Genomic DNA, 15,448 nt, shown 5'->3' with positions numbered 1-15,448 from the left:
TATTATATACACATTTGCACATGCGCTTTGCATGCACTTTCAAAAAAACACTCTTAAGAAAAAGAAAAAAACCTGAGTATCTTTTCTTTTTTCTGCAGAATTACTTTGCAAGGAACTTTTATAACATGCGTTTGCTGGCCTTGTTTGTGGCCTTTGCAATCAATTTCATCCTCCTCTTCTACAAGGTGAGTGTTGAGAGCGATGTTCTAAATTACAACACTTTTGTCGTGGTGTATTTGAAAAGGCATTAAGTGCACTCATTCAGATATAATAGTTGAGGACAACTTTGAGGTACTTCAGTGGTAGACTACGCAACCTTTTATTGTGAAACATGTACATGGCCTTCCAATATTATTTGCCATAGTTGCTTGAGCTTGGATACATAACCTTCTTATCTCATCCTCTCTCCTAAAACTAAAATCAAATCTACTAAACACTTGAAAAAAACATATCTGATTGAAACTGATTATATTTAGTTGTGTGCATTAGAACAGTATCGGCACTACTGTGTACTACTTGTCTTCCTCTCCAGGTCTCACCCTCCCCTGCATCACAAGAAGAGGGAGACGTGATCACATCTGATGACAGAGAGGAGCTGAGCCCTGCTGAAGATGACAACACAAGCCGCCGAGATTATTTTGTGCTGGAGGAGAGCAGTGGATACATGGAGCCGTCACTCCATTTCCTGGCTGTAGCGCACACAATCATCTCCTTTTGTTGTATTATCGGTTACTACTGCCTTAAGGTAGATCAGCTGAGCTCATTCCGCTTTTGAATCAGTGCCTTCTATCACGTAGGCAAAGAGTATATTTTACAACAAAAGAAAGGTTGATCAAGCTCACTGCTTTCAAAGATTCTTGTACAGTCTGTCTGAATTACTCTGTAGCAAACTTTAGAATTCAAAGTTGAGCGATCTCTGTTGTGTGTGACTGGCAGGTGCCGTTGGTGATCTTCAAACGTGAGAAAGAAGTGGCACGGAGCCTGGAGTTTGATGGGCTGTATGTTACAGAGCAGCCCCCTGAGGAGGACATCAAAGGGCAGTGGGACCGACTGGTCATTAACACACCGTATGTTCACAGTCACACTGTCAGCCAGGCTCATGTTATATTTACATAAAAAAAAGGAAACATGTTGTACTCTTTCAGTTTCTGTCACAGTCAGGTTTTGCCTGTCATCATCTTAGTAGTAACAAAGAACAGTAATGTTTCTCTCTCATGTTTCAGATGTCAAGATATTTTGATCACAGTTTCTTGATACTTTCTTTTTTCAGATCATTTCCGAGTAACTACTGGGATAAATTTGTGAAGAGGAAGGTAAGATCTTTGTGGGGCTTCAGTGGTAAAAACATCATATGTTCTGCTCTGAATTTGCTCATCCATGCCTGGAAGGTATGCATATTTCACTCAACGATGCCGCATCAGGAGCTAAATGAAGTTTAATGAACCATTTGATGGCATGTGTAATTATTCTCAGGTATCAAAATGATTTGATTCTCTTCTTCTCTCAAGAGACAGAGCAACACTTTCCACTTCCCCCTTCTGGTTACGTCTCCTGAGAAAAGGAAGATTAGATTATTCCTACATTCCAGGAACTCCATATTGGTCTTTTGAAAGAATATTATATATGGATGAACTATTTAAAAGCTCAGTGTCTGTTAAATAGAAGTCAGATACTGTAATCCATTTTGCTAGTTCACAGATTAAAGCATTAAATCAGCAGAACCAGACATCAGAACCCCAAAGGCTCTAAATGTCTTCAAATAAGCTTTTCCTCGTCTACTCCCTGAAGTGAAGACGCCAGAGCCGAATCTTATCAATCTCTAAATCATACCCCGATAGGAGGAGATGGCCAAAACAATGATCATGTATGTTTATCACTCCCTGGGTTCTACTTAGAAATACTGCTGAGTGCAAAAATGCACAATAATGCCCCTTACATATAAAGTGATGTCACTTACAAACAGATCTTGCATGTATACACATGACATACTGCGGTTGAGATAAGTGATGCTTTGAATCCATGCCTTGGAAATATCTCAGCATTTTCCTGAACAATATAAATGTGTTTAAGGACCTGAGTGGAGCCAACAAAGCTGATTGTGATGGGCCGTAAAGCCTGTTCAATCAAGCGAACATGCTTCAATATGTACTTGAAACAAACTTTTTTGGCACAGACACCCATGTTTAAAAAATGTGAGAGCTGTGATAAGATCTGTAACTTATTTGTTTATGGTCTTAAGACTGCTGAGCTATCACACTCATCTATCATGAGTCAGGATATGTGCCCGTTTATGGAGAGTAAACTCCCGGCATGCAGAGTGGTGAATGCATCGCTTGTTGCGTGGCTCTTGGTGCATTTGGATGAGCGGGAGCTCTTGAAGACGGCAGTGAAGGGTTTGAGGTCCACTTTTTTTTTTTCCCCCAGCATCCACCAAGTGTTTTAAAAAATTGCAGGGCAATTGTCAGATAATTGTGTGCATGAAGAAAATGTGTACAAAGCCATTGTGGAGTTGCAAATACCAGCTCCGTCAGAACTCTTGTGATGCTGAAGTGTGTTGGATTTAGCCTTGCACATATAGAGCATGGTAACATGGTAATCACAAGTATCTGATTCAAAGTGGCTCTTAATGAAACTGAAAAAAGTGAGGTTTACCCTGAAAATGTAATCATATTAATGAAGGGAGAGCCTACTCAACCTTATATTAAGTAAAAGGAAACAATTGATCTTGGAATGCAGAGGACAATAAGGGAATTGGGGGTATTGATTTGGCACAGTGTCTAATCCAGTAGAGGCACAATGACTGAGTGTAGCTTTAAATGCTGATTAATCTGCAAATGAAGATGAAGTCCTTTCAAACTCTGCAGATTGTTGCAGGGCTGAAAAACTGCATCAGGAAATGTGTTTGGGGCCGACTTGAGCTAGGACTTATGATGCATGTAAGGTGGCACTTCTATTTAAAGGATGCCCTTACAGCTACAGATATTCTTGAGACAGCACCAAGCTGCCATCAATGACTTTGCCTCATAATGCACTTTTGGATCGTCTTAAGCTTTTTTTTTTTTAGCCTCTAGCTTTGCCACTTGCTCTATTTTAAAGTTTGTTGGGCACTGCCACATTGTACTTTATGTCCTGCACTGCATCATTTTAAGAGCTGGTTGTAAAACGCATGGCATAGTGCCTTGAAGAGCTTCTGGTAATCCACTTTTGAGTTTGGAAGATGTAGATATTGCCTCTCATACATTGCTAATGTAATAATAAAAAAAATGGCACTGTAATAAAGCTAGACTGTGGTTGGCTTTTGTTTTTAGTCAATAAATCAAGATGCATAAAGTTTTGAGCACTGTAAGAGCAAACTTTGCATCCTTCATAGCCGGAGTTCAGCTTACATATGCATTTCAGTGGGTAGATGAAGGCTGTAATATGAGCAGAGATCAATACGCATAATTTATATGCTGTATGATTGCAGAAAAAAACAAAAAAACATCACAGACCAGAGTAACCTGAGTCATTTGCACAACCACCACACCTCTATGAGGGTGTGCGGTCTTAATGTCCCTTAACAGCATGCATCAGCACTGCAGGTATCTGACAATCCTGAACTTTCTGTTCAGTATTCATTAGCAGATCCTTCTTTCTGTCAGCAGAACTAAGCTGCCACCTCACTAGGCACAGATGGTGCAGAATAATTCCCCCATGTAATTGGTTATTCAGATGAAAAGACTCCGAAAGGGACTGTTGTTTAAGCCACTATGTAAACATGTCTTTTCTCTCCTGTCAGGTGATGGATAAGTATGGTGACTTTTATGGCTGTGAGAAGATCAGTGATCTCCTGGGCTTGGACCAAGCCGCTTTAGACTTCAGCTCCGAGAGGAAAGAAAAGAAGAGGCTCAAGAGAGACACTGCCTGGAGTGCTCTGTGAGTGGTAGAAAAAAAAACCATAAGTCTTGCCATTCTGCTTTCATAAGGGATCCAGGGGGAACTTTAGCCATCCAGTCTGTCATTACTTCTACCTTTGGTGCAGGTGTGCACAATAACATGGCAGGCTGTTGGCTTAAATAGCATTTTAAATAGATTTCACATCCTTATATATGCAGAGGCAAAGTGCAGCAACGGACAATACCTCCTCAGAGTCATGAATAGTGTTTTTATTTGTGTATTGTATATACATCATTGTCATAAATAATACATCATCATGCCTTTCATTGGTGATAAAGTATTCAGGGAGCAGGTGGCTGCACATGCAGCAGCTTCTTGTATGTTTTCATTCCAGGAACAAGCTATTGATTGAAAAGGAAAGTCATTTGATAGGGAATCAATACACCTCTCTCTCTAATGCGTTTCACAGCAGCGGTGATTATGAATCCTAAATAAGTGCCACTCAAACACATGAACACCACAGGTTTATTTCCTGTTATGTCCAGCTCTTGTTCCTCGCCTCTTGTTGTTACATTTCACCTGGTTGATTATTTATAGCCGTCTTCCATTATTAATAGCCATTTCACTAATACTGTGTGTATGTGTGAGGTTTTGTTTGCACATGTTACCTAAATGTGGACAAAAGAAGGTCCTGGAACATTATGTTATACTTGAGGGAGAACAGGACATTCTGAGCTTTGGCTACATAACAGACACCCCAAGAAGAGACACTGTTGCGACAAGGGTCTGATTTTAGCCATGGGTGTCTTGACCTTATTCTCCTAGTTCTCACCATCATGTGTCTTTGTGGTGATGCCGTCTATTTCAGATATAACTCCATTGACATGAAGTACCAGGTCTGGAAGCTGGGAGTTGTTTTCACTGATAACGTGAGTCTCGTTTGGTCTCATAAAAAAAATTTTTGTTTCTGTTTCTCTGTTCCCACAAAGACAAGATAAAAGTGTCACTTCTTATAATTAATGTTTACAGATAATGAAATGTGGCCAGCATCTCAAAAGCATATCTGATATGTTACGACTTGTGCCTAATTAGTTCTATCATGCTAAGATTTAACTTGATTCTGAGTTAATTGTGCATGCTGCAGAAGTGACAGTGGTAATATCCTGTGGTTCAGCCTTATCTACAAACCACAGTGTCTTTCTATCTGTCCTTGTAATCTATACGGCCTGTTTTAATGTGTGTGTACCCCCCTCTGTGTATTCACAGTCCTTCTTGTACTTGGCCTGGTACATGGTCGTGTCCATTCTGGGTCATTACAACAACTTCTTCTTCGCTGCACACCTTTTGGACATCGCCATGGGCGTTAAGACACTTCGCACTATCCTGTCCTCCGTCACACACAATGGAAAACAGGTGAGTGTTATCTGTCTCTAATCCTGTGCCCGTCTGTTTTTAGTGTGTTCAGTGATGTTTGCTTTCATGCCATACGAGTATATTAGGGCTTTTCCCCAAATGAAGACTCATATCAAAGCCCATCTGCCTCTCTAAATCCTTTTGTAATTATGTGTCTCTCAGTTGGTCCTGACTGTTGGCCTCTTGGCGGTAGTCGTGTATCTCTACACCGTCGTGGCCTTTAACTTCTTCAGGAAGTTCTACAACAAGAGCGATGACAACGACACCCAGGATATGAAGTGCAATGACATGCTCACTGTGAGTTAAGTGTACATACTGACGCACGCACGCACGCACGCACGCACGCACGCACGCACGCACGCACGCACGCACGCACGCACGCATGCAGTAGTCCCTTTTCCTTCCCCTATCTTCCTTTATCCATCCTCTCTATGTTTATCTTTCTTATACAAATGCAGCCACATACCTCATTTCATTTTCAACCCCCTCACAGTGGAAGCGGAACAGTAGGATTCTGACAGTGATCCCCACAGTTGAAGAGGGAAAAGCCTCTTCTCTTAGTCCTTCAGATACCTTTCCATAAAATGATGGACACATGGGTAGAAAACAGCTCCTCAAGCCTCAGCAGAGCGCTTTGTATGGCCATTCACAACATTAACACCCCAACTGGCTGATTTATTCTAATGTGGACTCGACTGTCACTCACACATGCAGGGTGGATGGTCAGGGATAGTATTTGAATGAACCCCTTCTTGTATAATTCAAGGAAGTAGGCGACATTAAAGCTAATTCAGGTTCGCATAGACTATCTTTGCTACGCTTGTCTATTTCAACAGTGACTTCCAATCATTTTTCAGTATCACATCAACCAAATTTAGTCATCTATAGTGCAGAATATGAAATATATGTATCTAAAGATAAGCAGAAGACATCTTGTTCTGGAGTGTTTAGCCTCTTTGAGAAATAAGAGTGTCTAAAAAACCCAACAAAGAGTGCATAAGAGGCCCTTCTGCGTCTTACACCCCAGTGTGACCAATATACCAGTATAAAATGCAATCATGCTGCTGCACTTTTTAACAGCCTTGCTCCCTCATAGGGTTAAAATGAAGCAATTACAAAACAATGTGATATAATGTAAAGTAAATAAACCTTGTGTAGTGCTGGTTCCATTGAAAAGACTCTTCAATGAGGTGCTGATGGCCTAGTGGTCTAAGTGCCCCACATACAGAGGCTACAGTCCTCGTTGCAGGGGTCGGTGGTTCGATTCCCGACCAGTCGACCATTTTCTGCATGTCTTCCCCCACTCTCTACTCCCTATATTTCCTTTCTCTCTTCACCTGTCCAATGGAATAAAGGCAAAAAGCCCCAAAAATATAACTTTAAAACAAAGAAAAGTCCCGGCTTATAGGTCGCAAGTTGTGGGTCCCTCTCTAACAACTACCAGTCTTACTGTAGGCTGTGTTTAACCACCGCACAGGGCGCTGGCAAGGTGGTAGTAGAAAGAGCTACATATCTGCATATAGACTGTACATTACTGAACAAAGTGGAAGTATTTCTGCAGGAGGACAGTTTAAATCCTTTTTCCTCCGGGAGCCCCCTAAAGTAGACTTTGCCTTATAAACCTGTGTGACTCATATTCTAGATTTTACGGTAATTGGAATGTTTCTTTTATTTCAGCAGTAAACATTTTATTTGTTTTTGTTACCTTAAATATCTTTGGCCCCTTGCTTAACTTCCTGAATTCATTTTGCCCCATATTCTAACAGAAAACTGTTGTGGGGACATACTGTCGAAGTGGAACAATAAAGTTTTCAAAGGCCTTCACCTGCTCTGCATAACTGTGTTCAAATTCTGCCTGTTTGAAACCTTCAAACGCTGCAGGAAAAACAGCCAGCAGGGAAACGGGCATGAAAATGTATAAAATGAAATTTGGAATGTGGAGTTTAGAGACACAATACTGTAGCCCTTCTTGGATACTTTGCATATTTTCCCCACATCTCTTCCCTTGTCAGAGATAGCCAGAGAGAAAGAGAGAAAGAAGCCAGGCATGAGTAGTTTGAGGGAATAATGTCCTCATTCTCAAGTTGAATGCATATTATGAATGAAAATGTGTCTTCTTTCAGTGCTACATGTTCCACATGTATGTGGGAGTGCGTGCCGGCGGGGGGATAGGAGACGAGATCGACGACCCTGCTGGAGATGAGTTTGAAGTGGAACGCATTGTCTTCGACATCACGTTTTTCTTCTTTGTCATCGTCATCCTTCTGGCTATCATCCAGGGTGCGTCACACACACTTAATTCGTTTCAGGGGTTCAGCTCAGCTTGAGGAAATGCAAACGTGCATTATCATGCACACCACACAAATACATATTATTCACCTTGTTGACTAGAAGAGATTTGATGAATTTTTCATGCATAACTGGAAGAGGAACAGAGTATCTGTTTATCCCCCTTGAGTCCTAGAAGTTTGCAAACACCTGTTATTCAGAGACAAGCACAGCCATGCACATGCCAATCTCCATATAAACAGAGACCCAGACGCACAATCTTCATCTCTTTTTCAGGCTTGATAATTGATGCCTTTGGGGAGCTGCGTGACCAGCAGGAGCAGGTGAAAGAAGATATGGAGGTGAGATTTAACACTTTGTTATACATACAAACTTTCTACTAATACAAGTCATATAATGATAATTGTCCAGATAAATGGAATAAATAAAGTATGTTCAATAATCAGAATTAGAATCAGAAATAAACTATTTATCCCAGGGGACAATATTAGAGTATTTATAGAAAGTAGGAATAAAATAAAAAATAAATACTGAATATAATAAAATAAAAAATAAAAAAGAACCGCAGAATATTTACAATAAGCAATTTACCAAGCACTGAAAACTAAAGTGATATATACAAGAGCAAATGGTATGTAATGTGGCGTCATATTTTGAAGGATTAATACTTGAACGCAAGAATAAGTCAGTTGTAATTTGAGTAATAATTCAAATTCCTGATATTTTACTTTTTAAATTTTAATCAGAGTATGTGTCCAGGTGAGATAACACCCACTCTGTTTATGTCTGGGTCCTGTTTTGACATGTCAGGATTTACATCTCATGCTCCCTGTGCATTATACAGATTATTGCAAGGATACTTACAAAAAAATATGTGCTTATATGTTGATTATATGATTTAAAAATATTTAATTTTCTCCTCAAAAATAGACTGTTAAGTGATGTCCATAGAAATGGACTCTGTTGTTCCAAACTGCTCCCAGTTACTGTCAAAGTGTGTTGACAGCCTGTTCTTAATCAGCCTTTAGGCACTGTCACAGCCCACACCATGTCTGTTGAGTGTTAACTTCATGTGTCGTCTTCTACATTCTGTTCTTAGTTGTCTTGCTCATGATTTCCTGCGCTGTTTTCTTCCCAACGAGTATCAGAAAGATTGTGGATACATTTTTATGAACAAGCTGATAAAATGAACCAATCATGTTTACGCAGATTGATGTGATGAGACTTTAATCTGATAACAGGATGAATCCGAACTGCCGATATAACTAGGATCTGTCACACAGCAGTCTTTTAAACAGATATATCAGGATGTAGAAAGTTCTTATTTACTTTCCTCTCCTGACAACTGTTTAAAAGTTATTCTCTAAGCTCTTTCTTTCTCTAAGTCACTCATGCTTTTCAATCTCATGGTCATTCATGCATTGCACACTGACATAATCAGTGTTGCTGTGGGTCTCAGAGAATCTAAGTTTATTTGGGGCTTGAACAAAAATCAAGACACGTTTTGTCTTAATTACATTTCCACAAATTGAACTCCTGGGAGGTTCTAAACTTCAATTGACTGAACAGCTTCTTTTGTTTGGAGCCTGTTGAGTGGCTGCATCGAGCAGCTATCCACAGGCAACCATCCCTCAGCGGTATCCCTCTCAAAGCTGCAACAGGTGTGAACAGCATCCTGTCACAGCTCACTGTGCAGGTAGAACAAGTAAGGTTAACGTACACGTTCTTATCAGGTCAAACAGGCTGACGATAAGCTGCAGGGGTAATAATCAGCACAGACAAATATCTGAAGGTGTAGGAGCAGCAGGAACACAATCAAAAGCTGGACTGCTGAGACAACAAGGCAGCACTGAGGATCTGACAAACCGTGTTGAGCTAACCTCTTAATATGAAAGGTACACATGTGACGTCACTAGACACAATTATTACAGTTGCTATCGCTTCAGTGGCAAACACGGTGCTCAGTTTCTGCCACTGTACATCCACTGTGAAAAACAGAGCTGTTGTTTTGCTGACATCAAAAAAGCTCCAGAGGGAATCAGAAAAGAAAAAATACAAATTGTCAAAGACTAATGAGAGCAGAACTCAACCAGGGCTGTGAAACTGTTCTGACTGGTGTTGAACCACCTCTTTTTTTTCCACCCTGAATTCTTAGCTTTTAATGTGTGTTTTCATTTCGTCCCCCAGTAGTGTACTTTCCGATGTGTGTCCTAAGAGATGCATTATGCATGAACTCTAAAACACAAATTTCTTCCACATTAAGTTACGAAGACCTTTTATATGCCTTCTCAGTAAATATGAAAAACGGTGATTTGATCGTTTAGTACCCCCAAAACGATGCAAATATGCTCCTGTGTGACCTGAGAGAACCTGGCAGTGACTGGTAAGCTGCTGTTATTTATACATAACTGCCTTTTGTGGGCGAACTTAAGAGGTGGTATTATTGAGAGGTGTTATTAAGTCATGCTGCTTAAAAAAATAAAACCCCCCTCTGCTCTCCATGTTTGCACTTGATGTGAATTTTCTTTGGAGAACACCATGTTTGTTCAAGCCTGTTTCATCTGTCTATACATTTCTTACATCTCTCCTGCAGACCAAATGTTTTATATGTGGAATAGGAAGTGAGTACCTCGATAAGGTCCCTCATGGCTTCGAGACTCACACTCTCCAGGAGCACAATCTATCCAACTATCTGTGAGTTGATTCATGCTGACTAACGTGGGTGGCCAGTAAACTAAAACTCTTGTGAAAGCTAAAACAAGTAACTCTGTTTTTTGTCCCCAAATGACAGACAGTTGTCATGTTGTTTTTCACAGATAACATGATGAGGAAATGTCTGCATGCTCCACTTTTAATTTATTTCTAAAAGGAACAAAAGAAGTACATTCAGCTGACTATGTATTCCTGTAACTTGTTCAGAACCTTGATCAATTATATTTAATCCTTTTTGGTTTTGGCCTGATCCTGATGTCCCTTGCACTTACATTCCTACCCCAGCTTTAGGCCGCTGCCTTGTTGAATGCTGATTGATATTCTACTAATGTGCAAAGATTAACATCATGAATCATTGAGGTTTCCTGTGATAATCAGGTCAAACGATGTGTGCCTCAAAGTGTTTAGTAACAAATGTTTACTAGGTGGACTTTGGGGACAATCACACATATTTTCCATGTCCTAGAAATGCCAAGAAGTTTTTCAGCCACACAAATAGAAACAGGAGCAGGTGAATCCCTCACTGTTTTAATCACTGACATTACAAAACAGAAAAAATGTGTAAAAAAACACATATCTATAATCTACGGATAGACTGATTATCGGTGCCAATATTCGGCATTTTGACGCATAACGGCATCAGCCTTTTTTAAAAAATTTGATGGCCAATAAGAGATCAATTTAAAACTGGGTTATTTTGGCTCAAAATTCACTAAATCACGTGGCAGAAATGACACCGTCTGCAGAAACCGTAGCCTCGCTCGTGTTCCATTTCTCCTGCAGTTTCTCATTACAGGAGACAAGCTGAGCAGCATCCGTTGTGGCCCCTACAATTACTAGTGATACAAAACTCATACAACCCCACTTAAAAAACTGAAATATCCCTTTAAAACAAAGATAAGTGAAAGATTAACATTTCATTTATATTGACATTTTGGAAAACTGTATTTACTGTAGAAAACTTTAGGGAGCTATTTATTTGTTTAAGTTTTCAATGAACTTTATAAAGACATGCTGCTGAGCCTGGGAGCTCCCTGTACTTTGTGTTAGAATTTTAAAACAAAGATGTCTATTGTCTAAGATAAAAAAAAACCTTTAACATGTTGCAAATCTGAAAAGCTGCTTAATAAACATTATGCTTAAAGGCATTTAAACAAAGTTAAGTGTTGGAGTTTGTATTATTCAAAATGTTGACGCTAATATTTCCCTTTTTACTGCAAATAAATATCGTCTCCAATTATCGGTTATCGGCCTCCTTGACTACTAATAATCAGTATCGGTATCGACATCGGCCCTGAAAAAAACATATCGGTCTATCTTTAACATAATCTAGAGCCTGACTCTATCAGAAAAATCATCACACAAGTATGAAACACCACTAAAAGATATGTGTTTTTGTGCAGAGATAAGCCGTTGATAGCTGGACAGAATTTCCTGAGCTAAAAGTGAGGTGGAAAAAATGAATACAACACAATTTGGCACACAAACAGCATAGATCACATGTGTGAATGCACAGCTTATCATAGTTAATTTTCCACCTCTTCCACAGTGTTGATGGTTAAGAAGTGGTTATTTGGGAGATGCTGCAGCATCTCAGACTCCTGCCAGATCAATAATTGCCACTGGCAGAAGCTCATTGAGCCCAATTATTATGGATTATTCAACCTGTGTTTGCATCCTGACTGAGGGGAGTCTTCCCTGCTCATTTCTTTTTAGTCAGGATTCTGATCCTTCATGCAACATTTTATCATCACATCAGCAAAGAAATGATCTGATAGTCAAAGTAGCAAAAACCTTCGGTGTTGCACTTCCAAAATAAACACTAACCTCTGTTTGTATAACCACCTCAATACCTGGACTTGTGCACACACTCTTAATTTGATGCTACAACTTTCCACAGGAGTGTTGATCTCTCTGCTCTGAATCCAAATGTGTGTGGGAGGTGTGTGTGGGTTGCTACATGAATCTATTTTCCTTCTCCTTACAGATTTTTTCTGATGTACCTTATTAACAAGGATGAAACTGAACACACGGGCCAGGTATAATACGCATCTCCTTTTGTTTTAGTCCATGATGCAATCAAAGTGAGAAACTGATGTGATCTTTTTAATCTCAGCTCTTCTGTCTATTTCAAACTTCACATTCCTTTGTACATCCTTCCACAGCAGTTCTTGCTTGTCTCAGTGACCTTTTAAATTCCAGCGTTTGCCATGTCGGTGACAAAGCTGTAGTGTAACCTTTTCAACGAGGAGAGGATCGGTATTCACACTGTCTCTCAAAAGCCCTATCAGTACCAACACCCACAATTTATGATAATACACATGCCAGGCATTCCTCTTGATTACAATTGCTGGTTTCACTCATAAATGGATGCCAGTGGGGGAGGCTGGAATTTCATGTAGCAAGTGGACAAATACGTTGATCCACTCGTCTTCACATCTTTGTCTGTTCAGCTTATTTTTAAGTGATCTGTTGCTGGAGGAGCGAAGAGGAGAGCCCTCAATCAGCTTCTCTGTCTCTCTTTTCTCACACTTGATGTGACCCTTTAGAGAGATCAGGATCAATAAGAACCTGTTTATTAACTGCACTGTGTCCAAACAGTGGCAAAAATGATCAATCCATTCTCATCAGGCACATTTAGCTGCTCCTCTGTGGTACATTGTTCATTTTGAACGTGATGCCTTGAATAAATGATAAGAAAAAATGTTGGATTTTTTATCAGCCTGAAGCATTTTGGACAACTGGGTGCAATTTCAGACTTCAGCAGGGTCCTGTGACTCATTCCCTCCTGTGCAGTGTATTTTCTTCTGATCTGCTGTTGTTGTTTTTTTCATTTAGTTTGAGATGATGAGGGAGCTGCTTATTGGAATGTGGGAAATGTTCTCATTTGGGACAGAGAAACTTAAATTAACAATCCATTCAAAGGTTACACTGTTAGGATTTTAATTTTTAGGATTCATACGAAGTTATGTAATGATTATTTTACCTTTAACTTTTCATGGCTTGAAAAACGTAATAATTTAAATATACTATGTTGAAAATGTTAGATTTTTAACTAGATAAAAAAAACCCACAACATATTAATATGTGAGAAAAACAATCCTATCATTATTGTTGTTTGTCTGGAGCCAAACAGACAGACATGGCCGCTGAAATGAAGAAGGTGAATATTTTTGTGCTGCTTCGTTTTGGAAGATGAAAAATACTAAAACAAAACAATTGGTGCTGACCTGAAGCGGTCCATATAAGTTAACAATGTGAGCACTCACAATAAAGTTCAAAGATTTTAAGACTCTTTTCTTTCTTTTGTCTGGAGAAAGATGGACAGACAGTCATTTTGTGCTGCTTAACCCTCCTGTTATGTTCGTTTCTCAGGAACAGCAATAATGTTCCTGGGTCAATTTGACCAGGGGCATATTTAATTATCCAAAAGTGTCAGAACCCCAAAAATTCCAAATACACATTTTTTTAAATCTAATTTTTAACTCCGTTACTAACCATTTAAATCAACATTTGGTCCATTGGTGTTCTTTAATTCTCACAGATCATGGTTCAATGAGGATAACTCACTCGTTTTTCATTAAAATTCTTGTTAAAGCTTTTTTAATGTACATTGGAAAGCCCTAAATATAAATAAAATAGTTGTACATGACATAGATTTTTGTTTATTTTGTTTAAATTTATTTTATTTTTTTGAATTTTATGAAGTGATGTTAATAAATGAACACGACACCTTTTCTGTCACATGCTGCCCAGATTTTTATGCTGCATTTAGCTGGTTTGGAAGGCATATATTGCCTAAAACAGACTTTAAAAAGAATCAATTTGACCCGCAACATAACAGGAGGGTTAATTTTGGCGTTAACCAGACATCATCAGGATGACTATCTCTGGTAATCACATCCATGTCATTTCCTTCATCTGATCTTTTAACAGATTAGATGTACTAATAAAAGATCAAGTGACCTTAAAAAGTTCAGTTTCAGGGAACTTAAAAGTACTGAGTAAGTGCTTAGATTTAACTTTCAGTAGCCGTCATCTCTGTATTTTACTGATCCAGCTCATGCAGAACAGACACGATGGGCATAACTAATGACCCGACGGTTAAATTCCCCCTCTATTGTCTTTGCCAGGAATCCTATGTGTGGAAAATGTACCAGGAGCGTTCCTGGGAATTCTTCCCTGTGGGAGACTGTTTCCGTAAGCAATATGAGGATCAACTGGGATGAAAAGAAATCGGAGAGATCTGAAGCCTCCCTAGATAACGCCATCACATAGAGGCCATTTTGATTGATTGCCTTTGACTCACTGAATTACCTTGAGTTTTAATCTCTGCACCACATTGATTTTGGAGTGATTTTCTACACTTTATTCATGTCTTGTACTTGCTTTTTCATATTTTCCATACTAATGCACATCAGTATTTCTAAATTATTTATTAAATTATTTGGGAACTAAAGATGGAGCTCTTCTAGTTTGTGTTACAATATAAATAAATATGCTGTTCATTCTTGGAGACCCGAGGCCTGACGTTTCTCATTCCTTTGGATTCTTAAGTCTACAATAAAAGTATTCAGAGTGATGTGACAGTTTTCTGTTTACACATCATTATCTCCAGCACTCAAAACTGGCAGACCAAATTCAGCTAAACTGTCTGGATGTGTCTCGGTACAGCTCATGTTTTTTTGAATTAAGTGATTTGTCTTTCTAATCACAGCATCCCATCCCTCTCCCCCCGTGTGACATCCAGATAAACACACTCCCTCTGGCTTTTGTTCTTTTTACCCTCCTCTCACTTGTTTCGTGAGGCTCTTTTCTTGTGTGCTGTGCTCTTCTCTCCAGGATCCTCCTCCTCCTGCCCTTGCTGCTTCTTTTAGTTTTTCCTCTTTTTCCTCTCCTGTCATATTTTCCATAATCTTCAGCTCTTTTCCTTCTCATTAACGGCCACCGTGTAGCTTCACAGCAGGTCTCCCAGAGCTCAACTCGAAATATTGCCGTAGAAGAGTAGCAACCAACTCAACCACACAATTGACCGATGTCTCTGATGTCCTGGAAAGTCTCTGGGGATTCTCTGGTATAACTCAATGAGTAAAGGAGCATGGCAGGTGTTATTTAAGAGTTAAATGTGTGTGTGTGTGTGTGTGTGTGTGTGTGTGTG

The 15,448-nt window shown here is 39.4% G+C and overlaps 1 protein-coding gene across 1 annotated transcript in view; it reads left to right on the top strand.

Annotated features, from left to right (window-relative positions):
• ryr2b (ryanodine receptor 2b (cardiac)) overlaps window positions 1–14,749 on the top strand; it is a 92,369-nt gene extending 77,620 nt beyond the window's left edge. Inside the window, exons 92-104 of the mRNA XM_034681071.1 lie at window positions 99–185; window positions 533–745; window positions 937–1,067; window positions 1,271–1,313; window positions 3,779–3,915; window positions 4,745–4,805; window positions 5,143–5,289; window positions 5,452–5,586; window positions 7,413–7,569; window positions 7,855–7,919; window positions 10,172–10,272; window positions 12,278–12,329; window positions 14,424–14,749. Coding sequence (XP_034536962.1) covers window positions 99–185; window positions 533–745; window positions 937–1,067; window positions 1,271–1,313; window positions 3,779–3,915; window positions 4,745–4,805; window positions 5,143–5,289; window positions 5,452–5,586; window positions 7,413–7,569; window positions 7,855–7,919; window positions 10,172–10,272; window positions 12,278–12,329; window positions 14,424–14,519 — 1,425 coding nt within the window. The 3' untranslated portion in view covers window positions 14,520–14,749. The remainder of the gene's footprint in view (window positions 1–98; window positions 186–532; window positions 746–936; window positions 1,068–1,270; window positions 1,314–3,778; window positions 3,916–4,744; window positions 4,806–5,142; window positions 5,290–5,451; window positions 5,587–7,412; window positions 7,570–7,854; window positions 7,920–10,171; window positions 10,273–12,277; window positions 12,330–14,423) is intronic.
• The last annotated feature ends 699 nt before the right edge of the window (window positions 14,750–15,448 follow it).

Source organism: Notolabrus celidotus, chromosome 4 (assembly GCF_009762535.1).
Source record: "Notolabrus celidotus isolate fNotCel1 chromosome 4, fNotCel1.pri, whole genome shotgun sequence".
NCBI lineage: Eukaryota > Metazoa > Chordata > Actinopteri > Labriformes > Labridae > Notolabrus > Notolabrus celidotus.
The sequence above is the reverse complement of the archived record's forward strand: the minus strand, read 5'-3'. Positions and strand labels throughout refer to the sequence as shown.